The sequence below is a fragment of the Dermacentor variabilis genome, chromosome 1 (genome assembly GCF_050947875.1).
Source record: "Dermacentor variabilis isolate Ectoservices chromosome 1, ASM5094787v1, whole genome shotgun sequence".
Lineage (NCBI taxonomy): Eukaryota > Metazoa > Arthropoda > Arachnida > Ixodida > Ixodidae > Dermacentor > Dermacentor variabilis.
The window spans coordinates 62,642,063-62,661,227 of NC_134568.1; the positions used below are offsets into that span (position 1 = coordinate 62,642,063).

Sequence of the window (19,165 nt, forward strand, 5' to 3'; positions counted from 1 at the left end):
ACAAAAGGCCACAAAAGCGCTGCTGCGATATCTGAAAGATATCGGATTGAGTCAGCGTCTGTGATCCAAACGAAGTGACCGACTGATATCCCCAGTGGACTTTCTCTTCTTTTAATCTTTCCGTCCCCCTTTCCCTTTCCCCAGTGTAGGGCAGCCAACCGGGCTCAGTCCTGGTTAACCTCCCTACCTTTCATCTATCATTTTCTCACTCTCTTATTAATTCATGCCCTTTTTTTAATTGCGCAAAAGCTACTGCACTAAAATAGTATACTAGTACATACTTAAAAAGCACAATTTTATACTACGATAATAATCAATCATTAAAATTTTTATTGTAGTGCCCAGGAACAGCTAGAGAGCCTTTGTACTGGTGCACTTAACAAGCACTATGTGAGACAAAATGTAGAGAAAACATGAATGTAGTAGACAAAAAAATGGAAGATAGAGAAACAAATAGGGAAAAACGGAAATGCGGAAAAGTAAAAGGAAGTTAATCCTACGTGATCATCTACAGATACACAATACACAGGAAATGAACTCTGAAGTATGTTTTGGAGTCGAGTCTTATTAGCACAATCTTGTAACAAGCCCAGGCTATGAATGTGGAATGCTACCTGGTATACTGTTGCGGCACAAACAAATGCATATGATCAAGAAGCTTTAAGGAATGTATAATGTCATGGACCACCTTATACAGGAACAAAAGGTGCGATTAATTAAGACTTGAATCTAGAGGTGCGAGTTGAAGTATATTTGAGAAGGCTCAACTGTGGTCGCCAGAATGGCAAAAGTGGTGCTTGAAGATAGACATCAATTTATTCTGGATGCGTTCAATGAGGTCAGAATTAGATTTGCTCATTGCACCCCCCTGCTACACAGGCATACTCTAGTAGTTGGAGGCACACAGCAGAATTTCAGAAACACAACAGGTAAGTGGAAATCATGCAATATACGGCATGCAATTCCAAGAGCGTGAAGGGCATCTTGTGTAATTATCTATGTGAAGAGAAGCTTAGCATTTTGTCGAAGTACACACCAAGATCTTTCATTTCATCGACCCTAAGGAGTGGAGCATCATGTAGGGTGTATCAAAATTTCACATGGTGCGTTTTGTGCATATAACTTAATGCCATAGTGTTGGAAGCATTTAAGAGTCCTGCTGTGCCCAATTGTGTAGACAGCGTCTCAAAGGGGTAAGCTCTGTGGAGGAAATGCCATCAACACCACAAGAAAGGGAAAGTTTAAGGCACTTCATATACTTGGAAACGAGGTTTTCATTGACTGTTAGCATACACTGTGCCAGACTGAAAAGGAAGGTTACTTGAAGCATATTTCACACGATGTAGCAAACAGAAATGTTCTGCAAAGGCATCAGCAGTGTTCGAGACAACACCACTATGTTCATGAAGAAGACGTACATCTTTGGCACTCCTTTTAGAAGAGAGAGCCCACAAAGCTCCAGAAATATTTTTAATTATGTGTCACGCTGGCTTCAACACAATCAATGTGGTCAAAGTGATGATTCTAATAATAATAATAATAATAATAATAATAATAATAATAATAATAATAATAATATTATTAGTGGTAACTTGGCACACTAGACTAAAAAGAAGGCTGATGCCTGTATGTTAGAGCATCTGATAACCAGCCATCTAAAGCAGGAATTTGCAGGATGCAGAAGACACTTCCTTCCCCTCCACGTGCACACACACTTGCTCAATAACACAGCACGGCACACACGCATACATTCGACAGGTGCACAACACACAGGAGTGCCAATGAAGTCTGGTTCCAAGGAAGGAGAATCCAAATCGCCAGGGGGGTGGAGAGAAAGCTCTGCATGCCAGATATAATCATGGAGTTGTGGTGTCGGGCCATAGAGGCGTGATGAGGGCTCAGGCTGTGCTGACCGCTTGTTCAGACAAACTGAAGAAAGATTAGTGCTGTCCAGAGAGACGTCAAACACCCTGCAGTATAGACTAGTGCAATGTTGCGTTGGTGTTGCAGGGTGTGCTACTTGAGGGGTTTGAGGCAATCCTCGAAGGCTGGCATGAGCTTGTGACAACCGAAAACACGGGAGTAAAGGGTGCGTATTGTCCGGCGCTGAACAAGCTTAAGCTTGTTAGCGTCACGAGTTTGGTACGGGAACTATACTGATGAGCAGTACTCAAGTCGTGACAGAATGATAGAAGTGTAGAGTGCTCGGAAAACCTTAGGTCATCAGGGAAGGGAGACATGGGACACAAACCCAAGAAAGGGCCGGTGCTTACATACAGTGCTGGTGACATATGCGGAAAAGTTGAGAGAACAGCTAAATGCTACACCCAGAATGGGAAGGGCCCGAACAGTCTTTATAGAAGTGCCTCCAAGGAAGAAGGTTGGACATGCAGCACTTTCGTTGTAGCTGATACGCATGGCAGCCCTTTTTACAGTGCTACTACAAAGTTTGATATTGTAGGCCCAGTCGTTCACCTTTACGGAATGTATTTATTGTAAGCACATATGCTGTGCATCGGCATATTGTTGTTGTGGAAGCGTTAACTTGTTAATCAAACACATTCTCCGCAGATGCATTAGTAACTTGGTTTTGAGTAGATCTTTGTCCTGACTACAATTTATAGTATCGCAGCAAGAAACATTTTAGTAGAGGCTGAAGGGATTCCAGCAGTTTAAGCATACTGACTGCACAAAACACTGATGACACCTTTTCACCTTCCCCACAATGCACTCACACCATCTACACTTTCCATAAGCAAAAAGTGAGATAAAAAATCAATTACAGTTTCATTGACTCAGTACTTGCTGCTTCTGAAGCGGGCATCGAAGCAATCGTGGTATACGCTGCTACATGCATAGGTCTTGCATGATGCAGGTCCTGCTATGCACTGCACACAGGGCACACGTTGCAAACAGATAATTTCTTTTTGCAGTGCTCAACTATAACGACACACTGACTCAAACATGACTGCGTTGTCACGTATGCTTCAGTGCGTCAGTGTTCTTGATTACTTCACGAGCGATTTATGCCCGACTAGCCCAAAAGACGGACGCACTAGAAAGAAGTGAGTGAATGAGTACAGTGAACTTGTACTGAACTGGATTCACATGCCGAATAGAAGAGCGCAGTGTCAGCTGAAACAGGCGGCACGGCTGATTATGTAAGTACTTCCAATAGTTCGGCAACTAGTGTATTTCGCTTTCGGAAGTTATCTTTACCACTGGAAACAGCGCAGAGCTTGCCCGTTAAACTTGAGTCAACCGACACCTCACGAAACACGCCGCGGTTGACCAACCCAACTTCGACACGGTTCATTCACCACATCACAGGTCACACGAAGTCAAGAGTGCCATATTTTAAATCACTGCAGCACCAAACGGACCTGAAAATTCATTTCCTTCGACAGAGTTTCTCAGGTGGAGTTCGTTCACTCGCCAGTTACGAACTCGATGGACGCGCTAGGCCTACGCGTAACGTAAACAACATCGGCAATAGGCGAGTGTTGATTATCCAGACTTCGGAGCTCGTAAACGTGTTTCCATTCGTTTTGAGCACAAGAATATGCACATACAACAAGCACAGACGTTGCGGCAATCGTGATTCGGTTGGCTGTTTTAGCAGACGATCGTACCGAGCCCGGCGGAACCCAGTGGGCAGGTTGGATTAGTCGGCGTCGTTCGAAGTCGCTTCGGATCCACGTCGCACTGCCACAACCCACGGTCGTCGGTCGGTTGATCGTGTCGTTGTCGGCCTACTATCACAACACTGTCTTTCAGGAACACTGTCGCGCGCGTCGTGCGTCCAAAAAACTCGGACGATCGTTGGTGCCGGCGTCTCCGCACGGTCGGCCATTACAGGCCTAGCAGCCGGAGGCTCCGCAGCCTCCGATTGGTTGACGCCTGCGAGGCGTCGCAGCCTCTCATTGGTGCACGCCGGCGCAGCTTCGCCGCGCGTCGGCAAACTTCTAGCATCGGCAGTAGACATAATCGCTGCGCGACGTTCCGCTTCAGCGAGTTCCCGACCGACGCTTTGACGCATTTGACCCTTCGGCGCGCGCCGAAGCTTTCCAGCGCGTGCCAGTGGTTGGGGCATTAGGGTGGTCAGTGAAACCTGCGCGGAAGTGAGTGTGTAAACCCTCCCCCTCACTTTGGACTTTGGACGCTCCGAATTGGTCGACGGTTGGACGGCCGTTTTCCCTCACCTAGGGACCTAGGGAGGACCGAGTGTTTATAAGCAGCCGCGGCGCGGCTGCTGAGTATGCATTCACTTTCAGTCATGCTAGACTGATGAAGTGTAACGTTCTCCATGCAGATACTGTAATTAAATCCCATATTCCTCGTTCTAGATGAGAACAAGTCTCTCCCTTCAACAACGTCCTCAGCATGGATGAGTTGGACGACGGCATGGGCCAGCTACCATCTATTTCATGCCCGACGCCAAGCTTCACAGGCTCAAGTTATGTGGGACAACCTGTATAAGCTTCACCACAGCTTAACGGTATCAGGTAAATGAAGCTGCATGTAAATCCCATATTCCTCGTTCTCGATGAGAACAAGTCTCTACCTTCAACAACGTCCTCAGCGTGGATGAGTTGGACGATGGCATGGGCCAGCTACCATCTATTTCATGCCCGACCCCAAGCTTCCCAGGTTCAAGTTATGTGGGACAACCTGTATAAGCTTCACCACAGCTTAACGGTATCAGGTAAATGAAGCTGCATGTGGTAGTCAGGGAACCTAGTATCATGATTGTTGGTGCACTGTGGCCAATTCTGCTTTTTTATACGATTGCACAGCATGGATAGCTTGCAAGGGCCACTGAAAATTAAATTCACATTATGTCAACTGGAAATTTTCTTCAGTTGTACGAAAACTTGTGCACGTACGGCACCACATGAATTTGTCTCTTGTCTTTTTCCTTTTTTATACTTGGTGGTTCAAAACCTATTCGTTTTTCTTTCTGCAGGATGGTTTCACCAATTGACGTGATGAGAGAACGGGGAAAACCTGCTTCTATTAACTGTGCTGTCTGTTTCGATAAACTTGGTTCAATCTCATCTTATTCGGTGCTGCCTTTATACACGTGGCCGCTATGTATGCCCCCTCTTAATCAATTTTGTCGTTGCTTTAGCAGCAGATATCGCACAGCAGCAGGCTCTAAGGAACATTGCCGTAGCAGTTTTTCTTGCGTAAAGGCGGCATTTGACAGTGCTGCCAGAACAAGCGTGAAGATGGGGCAACAGTAGTACGGTTGAGAAGTATGTACAAGAGGTTATGTGGTTACCTACGTCGAAAAATCGTCTACATAGCAACATCAGATGTAGACTCTATGGAATATTACGCCAAAGCGTTCCTGAAACCTACTCTTTCTAGCATTCTGCCTCACGGCCATCACGAGGGCTGACTCGAAGCTTCAGTGTAACTTAAGGCATGGGTAGACACAGACAACGCTAGAGACAGAGGTGCCCTCCTCTCGTGACTATTCGTTACCGTCTTAATTGTAAGGCTGGAACAGGCAGTCGTCATGCACCAAACAGCTTACATTTGCTTTTTTTGCTTCTGGGATCCCCGACTCACTATAGCTATAGGTGGCTGGATGCTGTCAAACGAGTTGTTAAACATGCAGAAGCAAAGCCAAAAAACGTTGTCCACTGCAACCGAACTATCAGCCGTGCAGCATACATGGGAACATGCAAAAGATCAGCCTGGTCAGACCTGGGGTTTTTCCTGCAGCCCATGATGATGTTAAATGTTACCCGTTGGACTGCTCAGAATTTGTGGAAGAGCGCAATGCTGTCCTTGATGGACTGAAACATGCCTTCGTCTTCTAGAACGTTCCTACACTCAACACTCCACCTCGACTCCTCAAGATAGTAGATAGTGGCGCCGACCCTCGACAATAGTGGTCACTGCGTTTTATTGACACTCCGCGGTATTCCCTGAGCAGCGTAGTGTCTTCAGTTAAGGGGCGGCGGTGTGCTCAACTCGGTGAACGTGGAATGCTGCAGTAAAGAAACGTAGAGCACTTTGGGACCACAATAAATATGAGGTGGTGCGTGGAATCTGGAAAGTAGTAATGATGCCAGCGCTAACGTTCGCAAATGCCATTCTGTGCTTAAAATCGGATATCTTGTCAGTTAACCAAAGATCGGTAGGCCGGTTGGCCTTTGGTAGCCACGGCAAAACCACAAATTAGGCAGTGCAGGGTGACATGGGTTGGGCCTCGTTTGAAGTCAGAGAAGCGCATAGAAAAATTAGTTTTGAAGAAAGACTCTTGAACATGGATCAAAATAAATGGGCGGCTAAGGTGCACAAGTACCTGTACCTGAAAAAACGGGGACACAGAATGGAGGAAGAGGTCAAGCAAGCTGGTAACCAAGTACACGGTAGTTGAAGTATAAATAGACGACAAGGAGTCATCAGAAAGAAATTGAGAGGAACGGAGACAGTGAAATTGGATGCAAAGAATGGAAACAAAAAATACCACGGGGATTGACAAGAATGAGAAGAAAGAAATTAGAAGGGAAAATCTGTGCAATATCACGAAGGGAAGTGCCTCGCTATTTGAGGCTCGAGCTGGTTGCCTTAGGGCAAAATCATACCGGAGCAAATATTTGCAACTAGATGAGGCATGTCTAGGCTGCTGCAGAAATTAGGAGACCACTCAGCACATCCTAATGTAATGCGAAGGGATTCACCCAGTAAACGCTTAGGTAACGTACGCCTTCCAGGAGCGTTTGGAGTATTGGTGGAAAGAAAAAAGCAGGCAAGAGATGGATTCGACCGGATTCGTTAAAGGCATAGGTACAAGGTAGATAGAGAAGTATTGATGAAGATAAAAAAGATTGAGGAGATCTCGATAAAATGCTAGAATTAAAAGCATGTATAGCATATCTGAGTAACTCAAACTGGCTCGGCGACTATTTGTCACCAACCCGTTTCAAAGGGGATGCCAATAAGTCTTCATCATCATCATCATAAATTTGAGGAAAAACTACGATTAGAGGACCGCTTGAGAATACGGGGGATAGAGTGGCTTCTTGCGCTACATTGACGCTAAATTTTTAGGAAAGTGGTGTTTCACCTCCATGTGAAGTTTCTTAAAGGCACCGACCTATTAAGTGAGTGGTGAGGTTTCCGTAATGATAAACGTCACCAATCACTCGATGTAGTATAGATGTGCTGAGTGGGTACTGTGTGAACTTGGTGCAGTGGTAGTATTCTTCCTCTACTCCTTATAATCGCCTTAATCTGCCTTGGTAGCATTAAACCTGCTCACGTCGCGATTAACTAGGTGGCGTGCTCATTTCCGTTCTTTAAAGGAAGACGCTCGGGCGGAGCAATATGCCGTCATGCCTTTGCAATGTTAGACCCGCCCCCACCATCCCCCTCCTCTTTCTCTTGGACTTGCACAACGATATAAATATCACCAAAAGAAATTAAAATCAATGTAATCAGCTCGTTTCCGAGGTGGACGTGTTACATATGTAAGAAACGCAAGAGTCTGTCCCAGTAACTGACGTCTAATGAACGAGATGCTGCTTACCGAGAAGCATGATCAGGTGAATGCAGTACATTCCTTCCAAGGACAGCGGCTTCAAGAAGGAGAACAAGGGGAAGCGGCACTCCTTGGGGTCACCCCAGCGTTCTTCCACGAAGGCCAAGCCGCGCTCTTCAGGTTGATCCAGTATCATGACTGCTCCTGCGTCCGAGAGATGCGTAATTGTCGAATGTGGAGGAATTTGACAATTTATTTTCATCATCATCATCATCGTCGTCGTCGTCGCCATTTATTAACCCTTAAGGACCCTTAACAGGGCATTACATAAGGGAGGGGGAAACAGTATTGAAATAACATATAAAGCAGCGAATGCTATACAACAATGAATCAACTACGTTACAAGTACAGAGCGCGCACACACACAAAAAGGATACAGTAAAGAGCACTGGAAAACACAAGGCAAAAAAAAAGATAAAACACACATCCTTCCATAGAAGGATGGGATGGAGTAAGTAATTAGGAATAAGCTAACAAACGAAGATATACTTTGTAATAAAAGATTGACACCCAACCGGACAATGAAATACAAGACAAAGTATACAAAGCATAATGTAAATCAATTGGACAAGGCCTGTATCGTAAAAATTGTGTGAGAAAACAAAAATGCGTAGTTCAACTTATTTAACAAAAAGCTCACTTAAGGACTGCCTGAATTTTTCTGGATTTTTCTCAAGAGCAACTGCTCCGGGAAGGCAATTCCAGTCTTCAATGGCTGCGCGAAGAAACGATTTATTGAATGCAAGAGTCGAACCATGAAGGCGTTGGACGCTGTTGGAGTTGAACAGGCGGCGAAAAGTTCGAGCGGGTGGCAGTAACAGTGTACCATGCAGGTTAGAAAAGTTGTGATATAGCTTATGGAACAGGCTGAGACGTGATATTCTCCGTCTTACTGCTAAAGGGGGTAGTTCAAGAGTTGATTTAATGTGGGTTACGCTGACGTCTTTATTATAGTTTGATGAAATAAATCGGGCAGTTTATTGCCGTTCAATGCCAGAGATCATTTGGCATCTCCTCTTGAACTGGCTAATCTACTAAAGCTCCAAGGGGCAAACAAAGAGCTATCCACGTCATTGGAGTCATTACGCACAGGTACGTCTTGGGAGACGCATTTCTTATTTGATAACATGCGTGAAGCGGAGCCCGAGAATGATAGATGTCCTGTCCGTAAAGGGTGGTGGTTCATTTATTGAAGCTTGTCACCGTAATGACATGATCGCGTCACAGTATATTCATAGCACCCACTGTGTGCGTGCGTGCGTGTGCGTGTGTGTGTGTGTGTGTGTGTGTGTGTGAATACAGAAAGCAACAGATAGTGTTTGTGTGCAATAACAAATGAGAAGGAAGTAAAAATAAGAAGGTTTCCACCAGCATTCGATCGTCTGACCTACAGATCCTAATCCCGGTACTTTACCACTACGCCACTCCAACTTTTTTTATGTGTGTTGCAGTGGTATAATAATAAACGACTTAATGTCAAATACATATGTTGCAATTCTTTCATGTGTAACAAAGATTCCATACGGGGCACCAAATTGGGTACACACTTTCGCGCTTTTTCCATTTGCAGAAATGAAATGAGAGACTTGCGAAAGCACTCTATAGCAGGACGAGCATCAACGTCTGCATGGCGAACAGCAATGCCTGACGTGAAAATCTATGCAGAGCCAATAACATAGTAATATCATAAGGAAAACCATCCTTGTTTTCAACCATTAGGTACTTTATTCCCTGTGCATCCGAAGGGAAATCTTTCTTCAAGGTCCTTTGCAGGACATTCCAGAAGAACACGCTATCCCAGCATTCCAGGAACACACCTTGAATTGTTTCTGGTTTGCGACACAAGAAACAGTGGTCACCCCACGGAACGAAGGCTCCCTTTTCAGAAGGCCATATGTTAACTGGCAAAACACCTGCATGTATAATTTAAACAAGAAAGTTTTCACCCCCGCACGCACAGGCATGCTTTTTACACGTTTCAACACTTTTCGCCATGTTCTTCCAGAGAAATGAGTACGGTATAAAGGAAGTGGGATATCGAGATCGCATAAATCTTTATACAATTTTTTACGGGACACAGTGCTTCAAAATTCAAAAGAAAATCATGCCTCCAGGAAGCGACGCTACTCAACGCCCTCTTTAATGTAACACTGTAGTCCACCTTCCATTTTCTTGGAAGAGATGACAAACTAGGGCTAAGCACTTGCTAGCCATACTTGGCAAACTGTGCGCAGGAAAGGATCCTGAACATCCGGAAGGTATAAAAACGATTTACAAGCTGTCTCAGAAATAGATGCGATAAACACACGCCCCCATCGCGGACACGCCGAAAAAGGTTTGTCCGACTTGTTCGTTCTCATGTATACCCATATAAACACGGCGAAACCGGATGATCTCTTTGCACATTCGTTCGAGAACAGTGGAGCACTTGCAGCACGTACCACAGTTTACAAATGAAAAATAGATTGCAAACTGAAGCATGAGAAAAGATAGACAAATCTTTGTCCTTCCATTTTTCGGCCTTTTCTCGGATTTCTTCTGCCTGCCTCCGCTAGTAAGGATCGCTGTCGGTGTAATGTTCTAATAGCACGCCTAAATACTTTGCCGGTATTATTACCCACTGCACATTTAAGAAAAACTGTGACGTGAGATCCCAATCCCCATGCAAAAACCACATTTCCCCCAGTTGACTGCACTTCCGCTTACCTCACGAAAGCGTTTTACAACGGTAATAACCTCCGCAATACGGTTACGGGGATGTTGAGGTATAGACAGACAAGCAGAGTCAGTGGGGATAAGATGGCTGACTAGTAACAACACGCAGCAGCCAGCGTCTCGCGATCTTCTTCCTCTCTCTTCTTTTATCATTCCGTAACAAAACCCCCGGGAGCTGAAGCGCCGTCTCGGCGCATGGTAGGCGAAGAACTGGGAACGAAGAATGGCTATCAGCCGCGAAACGCGCTCTAAGTCAACAGGCGGCTGACTAGAGGATGGATGAAACTGTAACGGTGCGATCTCGTAATTGGCGTCGTTAACTTGACGTAGGACTTCATAAGGCTCTGTGTAGCGAGAGAGAAGGTTCTGGGAGGGGCCAACCCGACGACATGGTGACCAAAGCAGCACCGAAGCACCTGGGGCGAACTGAACATCGTGATGGCACCGGTCGTAACGCTCTTTTTGCAGATGCTGCGGGGCTAATAAACGAGATCGGGCGACTTGACGCGCCATGTGAGCGCGATCGATGACTTCAAGAGCGTACTCAGTGACAACGCGTGACACAGAAGGTAGGATGGTGTCAAAGAGCAAAGTGGGGCCGCGACCATACAAAAGATAAAAGGGTGTCATGTCGGGACGAGTTATACGCGAATGTCACGTAGGCCAGTGTGGCGTCCCAGTCGCGGTGATCGTTGGAAACGTACATCGACAGCATCTCTGTGATTTTCCGGTTGAGACGTTCCGTAAGACCGTTCGTTTGTGGGTGGTAGGCGGTGGACAGCTTGTGCTCAGTGGCACAAGAGCGGAGGAGGTCGTCCACAACTCGAGACAAGAACGAGCGGCTGCGGTCTGTAAGTAACTGTCGAGTTCCCTCCTTGGAGGTCCCTCCCCAGTCTTTGACTATGGGACCTCCTAGAGTTACTTTTTCTGTAAAACATTTCAATCGCATCAATAAGCTGAAACTGAAACTGAAACTGAAGGTGCACCGTGCAGGAGAATGACGTCGTGAAGGAGAAAATCGGCGACGTCCGTTGCGCAACAAGTCAGCAACGCCTTTGTTATCGCGTAGCATGTCGTGTAATCAGTAGCGTCAGCGATCCACTTATTCCTTCTAGACGTCGTCGGAAAAGGGCCAAGCAGGTCAAGGCCTACGCGAAAGAAAGCTTCAGAGGGAACTTCAATTGGATGGAGTCGTCCGAGAGGTGGCAGGGGAGGTTTCTTCCGGTGCTGACACAATTCGCAAGTTGCGACATAACGACGCACAGAGCGGTAGAGACCTGGCCAGAAGAACCCGCGTCGTACGCGGTCGTATGTACGCAGAACTCCAAGGTGTCTTGCCGTCGGTGCATCGTGAAGTTGTTAGAGAACGACGGATCGCAGATGACGAAGAAGGACAAGGAGCAACTCAGGGCCGTCAGGGTTGATATTGGGGCAGTAGAGGATGCCGTCATGCAGCACGAACATGCGGCACGTGCCGTCGGTACTGACAGATTGCACTCCGGCGATGATGGACTGTAAGGATGCGTGACATTGTTTTTCAGTGCGCATGTCGGTCATGTCAATCAAAGCCAGCACGCAGTTTACCGTATCATGCGCAACAGGAACGGGAGGATCCACGGGGTGACGCGAGAGGCAGTCAGCGTCCTTGTGCAGACGTCCAGACTTACAGTTGACAACAAATGAAAATTTCTGGAGCCGCAAAGTCCAGCAACCAAGCCGTCCTGTGGGGTGCCGGAGGGAAGACAGCCAGCAGAGAGTGCGGTGGTCTGTAACGACCGAAAACATGCGGCCGTACAAATATGGCCGGAACTTGGCGACAGCCCAAACTAAAGCCAAGCACTCCCGCTCGGTGATGGAGTAACTTCTCTCAGCAGGTGACAGCAGGTGGCTGGCGTGAGCTATCACGCACTCATTACCATTCTGCTGTAGGGCGAAAACAGCCCCGATGCCGGGGCCGCTTGCGTCAGTGTGGACTTCGGTCGGTGCAGATGGATCAAAGTGGGCAAGTATGGGAGGGGTTGTCAGAAACCCGATGAGAGCGGCGAACGCGTGAGCTTGCTCAGGGTCCCATGAGAACGGCGTGTTCTTCTTAAGATGATCTGTCAAAGGCCGAGCAACCTCGGCGAAGTTTTTGATGAAAGGGCGAAAGTAAAAACATAGGCCGACGAAGCAGCGCAGAAGCAGAACGTGGCGCAGGGAAACTGCTAACGGCGCGAACTTTTTCCGGACCTGGTTGTACACCGGATGCATCAACCAGGTGTCCCAACACGGTAATCTGACGGCGCCCGAATTGACATTTCGTGGAGTTCAGTTGAAGGCCGGTTTTCCGGAAGACCGAAAGAATTGCAGCGAGTCGGGTAAGGTGGCTGCCGAACGTGGGAGAAAAAACAATAACGTCGTCAAGATAACAAAGACAGGTGGTCCATTTGTAGCCTCGCAGAAGAGAGTCCATCATACGTTCAAATGTCACAGGAGCATTGCATAGGCGAAAGGGCATGACTTTTAACTGATATAAACCATCAGGTGTGATGAAGGCCGTCTTCTCGCGGTCCATTTCATCAATTGATATCTACCAGTAGCCGAATCGATGATCAATGGACGAGAAGTACTTAGCTCCGTGCAAGCAGCCTAAGGCGCCATCGATGCATGGTAATGGGTAAACGTCTTTTCGGGTGATCTTGTTTAAATGGCGATAATCGACGCAAGAACGCCAAGTACCATCTTCTTTACTCACAAGGACGACAGGCGAAGCCCAAGGGCTGGCTGATGGTTCGATGACTCCTTTGCGGAACATTTTGTCCACTTCTGATTGGATGACTCGACGCTCAGCATGCGATACACGATAGGGACGCCGACGAATAGGATTCGTGTTGATACGGTGATGAACAACAGATGTCTGTCCTAAAGGCTTGTCGCCGAAATCAAAGATGTCAAGGTACCATTCGAGGAGGAGACGTATGTCTGTGGCCTGTGCAAAGGTGAGGTTAGGTGCAATAATCTTCGCGAAGTCATCCGTTAGGGAACCAGAGCTGTCAGCTGCAATTGATGATAAGAAACTGATCTCGGCATTCAGACTTTCAATGTCAAATGCGGAAGTATTAGAAACGCTGGCCAAGAACATGCTGGCTGGAACCACTTGAAGGCACAGGCTGAAGTTCAAAATCGAAAGGACGATGCCGTTATTAGTAATCGTCACCAGCGTATGCGGAAGAGCTACGTTACGGTTCAAAAGCACATCGATGATGGGGCGAAGGACATATTCACAGTCAGGAATCTGTGGCTGTGCGGTCAAAGCGACGTACGTGACTGCCTCAGGTGACAGACGCACATCTTGAAGCGAACACAAGTGCGGTGGGGCGGTGCTCGGAGCATCGGCGACTTGAGGCAGTTCTAACGGAAGAACGCCGGTCGCGCACTCGATGAGAGCAGAATGAATGGATAAAAAGTCCAAGCCAACGATAAGGTTGTGAGGGCAGTTGTCGACGATCACAGCGAAGAGAACAGAAGTAGGGCGGCCGGCTATACTTATACGCGCAGTACACATTCCAAGAACAACCAGCATGCCGCCGTCGGCCATACGAAGCACTCGGGCGACTGCTGGGGTGAGGACCTTCTTTAAACGTCTACGTAGGCTAGCACTCATCACAGTACGTGGGCTCCATTGTCGACGAGTGCTTAGACAGGTAAGCCGTCTATTCTAACGTCAATTACACTTCTCTTTGTGGGCACAGACAGAGGATTTGCTACAGTAGTAGGCAATGCAGCACCACCTCCGAGAGCTGCGTTTCTTAGTTTTCCTAAAGGGTGCGGCCAAAATGCACAGGGGACGAAGGGCGACGTGGCTGCGGCGAACGGGAGATGGGCGATGCGCTTGCGGTGAACGAGGTTGGTGTCCGCGCGGTGATGGTGAGCGACTGTACCACGTGTTCCTAGCCGAGTTGTCGGCGCTGTTAGACTCGGCGGTGGGCGAAACATTGCGGGCATTTCCATTAAAACGGCTCAGGTTGGTCGGCGTGCGAGGTATTGAGGGCCACGAGTTGCGACAGTATCTGGAGACATGACCAATGCGGCGACAGGGGAAACATATCGGCTGGTCGTCCGCGGTTCTCCACTCAGTCGGGTTGCGATAACACGGAGAGAAGCACCGGGGTGGAGCGAAAATGCAGCTCTCTGACTGCAAATCTCTGACTTGGGAGAAGGGCGTTCATTGACTCTGGGGTTGGCGACAGCACAGACAGAATGTAGGCCAAAGTTTTCAAGTTTCTGTCGAACGATGGCTTGCACGAGGGGACCTGAAAAAGGGGTAGCATCAGGGCTACGCGAACAGAAAGCTACGGGCGCCATCGCATCCAGTTCACGTCGGACAATTCGCACCACGTCCTCTGATGGCGACGGATGCTGCTGTGCGGGCTGATCTTCGCACGTCGACGTTGCGACAGTATTGGGATATCTGGTGAATGGGTGCAGGACGCGTCGGCTTTTGGCCTGCTCGAATTGTCTGCACTCTTTGATGATAGCATCAACTGTAGAGCAGCTTTTGCACATGAGCAGATTAAAGGCGTCTTCAGCAATCCCCTTGAGCACATGCCCTACCTTGTCAGCTTCTGTTATGTCGTGATCGGCTTTACGACAAAGCGCCAGCACGTCCTGGATATACGAAACATAGGACTCCGTGGGGGATTGGGCACGGGAGGCCAGTTACTGCTTTGCGGCAATTTTACGGCCGGCTGGTTTGCCAAACAACTCTGTTAACTTTGCATTGGTCCGAGCTGGTCAGCTCCTTTGTCGTGCCTCTTAGATAGAACAACAGGTTAGCTAGCATCAGCGTAGGGTCCCATTTCTTGATTCCACTCACACTTTCGTACATAGCCAACCACTCTTCAACGTCGGCGCCATCAGTTCCGCAGAAAGTTTCGGGATCCTTGAGTTGCACAACCACAACCAAAGGGGAGAGCGACGTAGTCAGCGGCGGTGACGTTGGAGGCGGCAACGACGTTGATCCCGAGTGTTCACCGTTATTCATGGTGATGACGGCGATGCGACGTCCACTGCGGAGCTCCGTTTCCAGCTGTGGTATCCCGCACCTCCCACCAATATGTTACGGGGATGTTGGGAGTATAAGACTGTATTTACAATGTATATACAAGCAGAGTCAATGGGGTTAGGATGGCTCACTAGTAACAACACGCAGCAGCCAGTGTCTCGCGATCTTCTTCGTCTCTCTTCTTTTATCATTCCATAACAATTCTTTCGAGATTTGAACAAAAAAACTGCTATATCGTCTGCATAGGCCAGAGCGCGTACTTCACTTGCGTGAAGCCTGAAGCCACTACTGCGGTTTATAATACTTAGGCAAACGCTTCCAGTAAATATGCAAAAAAGGAGAGGAGAAATAGGACACCCTTGGCGAACTGAGCGCCGCACATCGATAAGATTCCCCACCTCTTTGTTAACGACCAACCGAGTACAAAAACCACTGTACGCCATACGAACAGTTTCTGTTATTACCGTACCAACGTTCGCATGTTCTAAGACAGTTATAAGCAATTAAAGCATGTGGCACGCGGTCAAACGCCTTCTCAAGATGAGTATGGAGCATCGCGACTGCACTCTTCATGACACCGCAACACTCTAACACACCTCGCTTTGTGAATGTTGGTAAAGATGCTTCTGCCCTTTATTCCACATGTTTGATGCGGACCCACTATTTCTTTTATTAAGCTCTGCAACCTTCTAGCCGCTATTTTCATAAAAATTTTGTGGTCTACGTTTGTTAGACTGATCGGCCGATAGGCTGATACCTGCCGAAGTTTCTGCCGAAGTTTTATAGAATCGTTAGTTTTCGGAATGAGAATAGTATGGGAAGTGAGAAATGATGGAGGCAGAGATTTAAACTCAAAGGCTTTGTTGAATAAGCGCCGCAATATTGGAGATATTTCTTGCTTGAAGGTCTTGTACCAAGCCGTACTTAGCCCGTCCGGCCCAGGGGACTTTCCAGAGGTCATCGATCGCCTTCTCTACCTGCTCTACCGAGATAGGAAGTTCCAATATATATCCTTTGTTTCATCATCTAATTGTGGCATGAAGCACAAAAATTGACTTTTGAAATGGTCGCTATCTACCGCACCTAACGAAAACAGAGCACTATAATACTCGTAAAAGGCTTGCTCAATCTCGTTTTTCGCGCTTGTCACGGCACCGTTGTATACAATTTCTCCTATTATATTACGTTGCGCGTAACTTTTTTTCGTCCCTAGTGCGCGCTTTGTGAGCCTTTCGACCATCACCATTGTAGCGGCGCGGCGATGCAGCTGCGCACCACCCCCGCAGCCATGCATAAACAATTCCGCGGGGCGTCCCGCGGACCTTCGTGAGTGCTGGACACCAGGCACACGGACACATGATCCGACTCACTGTGCGGAACGTCGTGCACGAGCTCCCTTTTCTGATTACTTTTATTTACTGCTTTCCTTTCGCACTAGGTCCGTGAACCTCACTTCTCTCTGCTCCTTTTCCCTCTTTTCTCCTCTCTCTCTCTCTAAAGCTCTCGCCACTCCAGGCACGCTGCGCGCGCCCGCTCCATTCTCTCTCTTCTGAACAGAAATAAACAAGACGAGTGTCCGTCTCGTTTACCACGGCTTTACAAAGTGGTGACCCGTAGTTCGTCTTCGCGGCACTGCCGAAGTTATTGTGGAGCCATGCAGAGCAACGAGATGCAACCAGACACTGAACCTACGGGCATGACCGAGCGACAAGACGTCTCCGCGGTTTCAATCCGACTCCCACCTTACTGGGACCGCAACCCTGCAGCTTGGTTTCTTCAAGCGGAATCGCAATTTATTCTCTCTGGCGTTCGCACGGAACAACGCAAGTACCACCTAGTATTTCCGGCACTGTCGCCTACCGCTGCAGAAGAAGTTGCCGACCTGCTTTCTTGACCGCCTCCCGCCACTCCATACAGTGATCTCAAGGCTGCACTTCTCGAGCGCACAACATCGCAGCGAGCCCGCATGCAGTAGTTGCTCTCCGCGGAGGACTTGGGAGACCGCCGGCCAAGCCAGCTCCTTCGCCGTATGCGACAGCTCGTGAGCGGCAACACAACAGTGAACGATGATCCTCCTGCTGCGGGATATGTTCATGCAACGCCTTCCAGTAAACGTTTACATGGTACTCGCTACAGCCACTGCAATGGACGTCAACAGCCTGGCCAGCTTGGCGGACAAAGCCATTGAGTTGGTGACGCCAGCGGTGTGAAACGTGACACCATCAAACACCACTGTGAGCTCAGTTGCGCAGACATCATCCACCGCCGCTTCTCCCATCGACGCGCTTTGCAATCGCCTTGAACAATTAGTTTGTGCTGCGGAACGTCATCGCCCTCCACCCCATCACGGAAGGTATCGCAGCTCGAGTAAATCACGGCGTACCAGAGAAGAACGCTCCCGGTCTCAAACGCCACCACGGTTATGCTTCTATCACCGCCGCTTGGGGCAGGAGGCACGCCACTGCCTCCGTCCTTGCGCATGGCAGGGAAACCAGCTGGCCGACCTTTAATGGCGACAACCGGTCAGGGCCAAAGCAAAAGTCGCCTATTTCATGTCATGGACAGAACCACATGCCAGCAATACCTGGTGGACACCGGAGCGGAGGTCAGCATTATTCCCGCATGACGTTCCGCACAATGAGTCGGATCACGTGTCCGTGTGCCTGGTGTCCAGCACTCACGAAGGTCCGCTCGCGGGAGGTCCGCGGGAGTTCGCAAGTTCGAACGTAGCAGTTTCTCATGAATTCGTTGTTCATGTTTAAGTATGCTGCTTCTTTCTATAGCTTTCATTTTAATATTTTGTTTAGACGTTTCCCTGTTCGGCCCAATCTCTGAGTTATTGTCTTGGTACAGTTCTCGTATGCCCTCTAGTGCTAAAGTTTTGAAAACATCGTCATCAAATAGTTTATTATTTATTTTGTATGAATCACAGTTAAAGTTTCCTTTTCTTTCTTTTTTACTGCAAATGCTAAACATCAAGAAGCAATGGTCGGTGAATGAGAGAGGGGTTATGCAATAATCCTTACACTAATGCACAATATCCATCGACACATATGCACGATATAAGCGTGCGTGACGCTTCCAGCCCGGAGGCGCTGTCTTCCTTGCCTGTCCCCTGATCGGTTGCGCTCTTGTCAGCTGTCGCGGGTGCTGCAGCTTGCTCTGCCTCTTGCTCATCCATGACAAGCTCACTTTGGTCTACAACCGTAGATCTGCCGACAGCTTTGGCGTAGCTGCGATTACATGCCTCCTGTCCGTGGCCAAATGCGTGACATTCGGCGCACTTCGGAACCATACAAACTCGCCGTATATGATCCGTGTGCTTGAAACGAAGGCACAGAGGGGCTTGACTTGGCGCCACAATGAGCACTGTACCGCTGCCAAGACGCATTTGGGGCGGTATGTAGTCCAGTGCGATGCCCACCTTTAAAAACAGTCGCACAAACTTCGTGAGTCATCAATCCGAAGCCCTCCACTTTCCACCTGTCGTTGGTCGCCTCCTTCACTTCACTATATTCACTGAATGCCCTCCGAATGTTATCGTTCATGACAAGTCACCCAATGCAATTTCAGACGCACCTCTTGCCTGTTGGGGTCGATGACGATGCAAAGGCGGCCCTTGACGACCAAGCGTCCTGCTTATATAAGCTTCTTTTTAGCTTCATCCGTCTGTAGGTTAACGAGCCAGACGTAGCGCATCTGGTAGACACCTATCGCAGCAACGTCCTTGATGACGCTGGCGTCTTGCAGAGGCTTTAGAAAGTCTTCGATACGATACGGACTACCTGAGATGTAGCAGTCCAGCATGACAGCACGCTTCATAGCTTCACCTGATTAAACATTGGGCA

The 19,165-nt window shown here is 48.1% G+C and overlaps 1 protein-coding gene and 1 pseudogene across 1 annotated transcript in view; one reads left to right on the forward strand and one right to left on the reverse strand.

Annotated features, from left to right (window-relative positions):
- Nucleotides 1-7,694, reverse strand: part of GC (gamma-glutamyl carboxylase) — a 79,732-nt gene extending 72,038 nt beyond the window's left edge. Inside the window, exon 1 of the mRNA XM_075684977.1 lies at nt 7,547-7,694. Coding sequence (XP_075541092.1) covers nt 7,547-7,694 — 148 coding nt within the window. The remainder of the gene's footprint in view (nt 1-7,546) is intronic.
- A 9,277-nt stretch (nt 7,695-16,971) lies between these two features.
- Nucleotides 16,972-17,827, forward strand: LOC142575576 (uncharacterized; annotated as a pseudogene).
- The last annotated feature ends 1,338 nt before the right edge of the window (nt 17,828-19,165 follow it).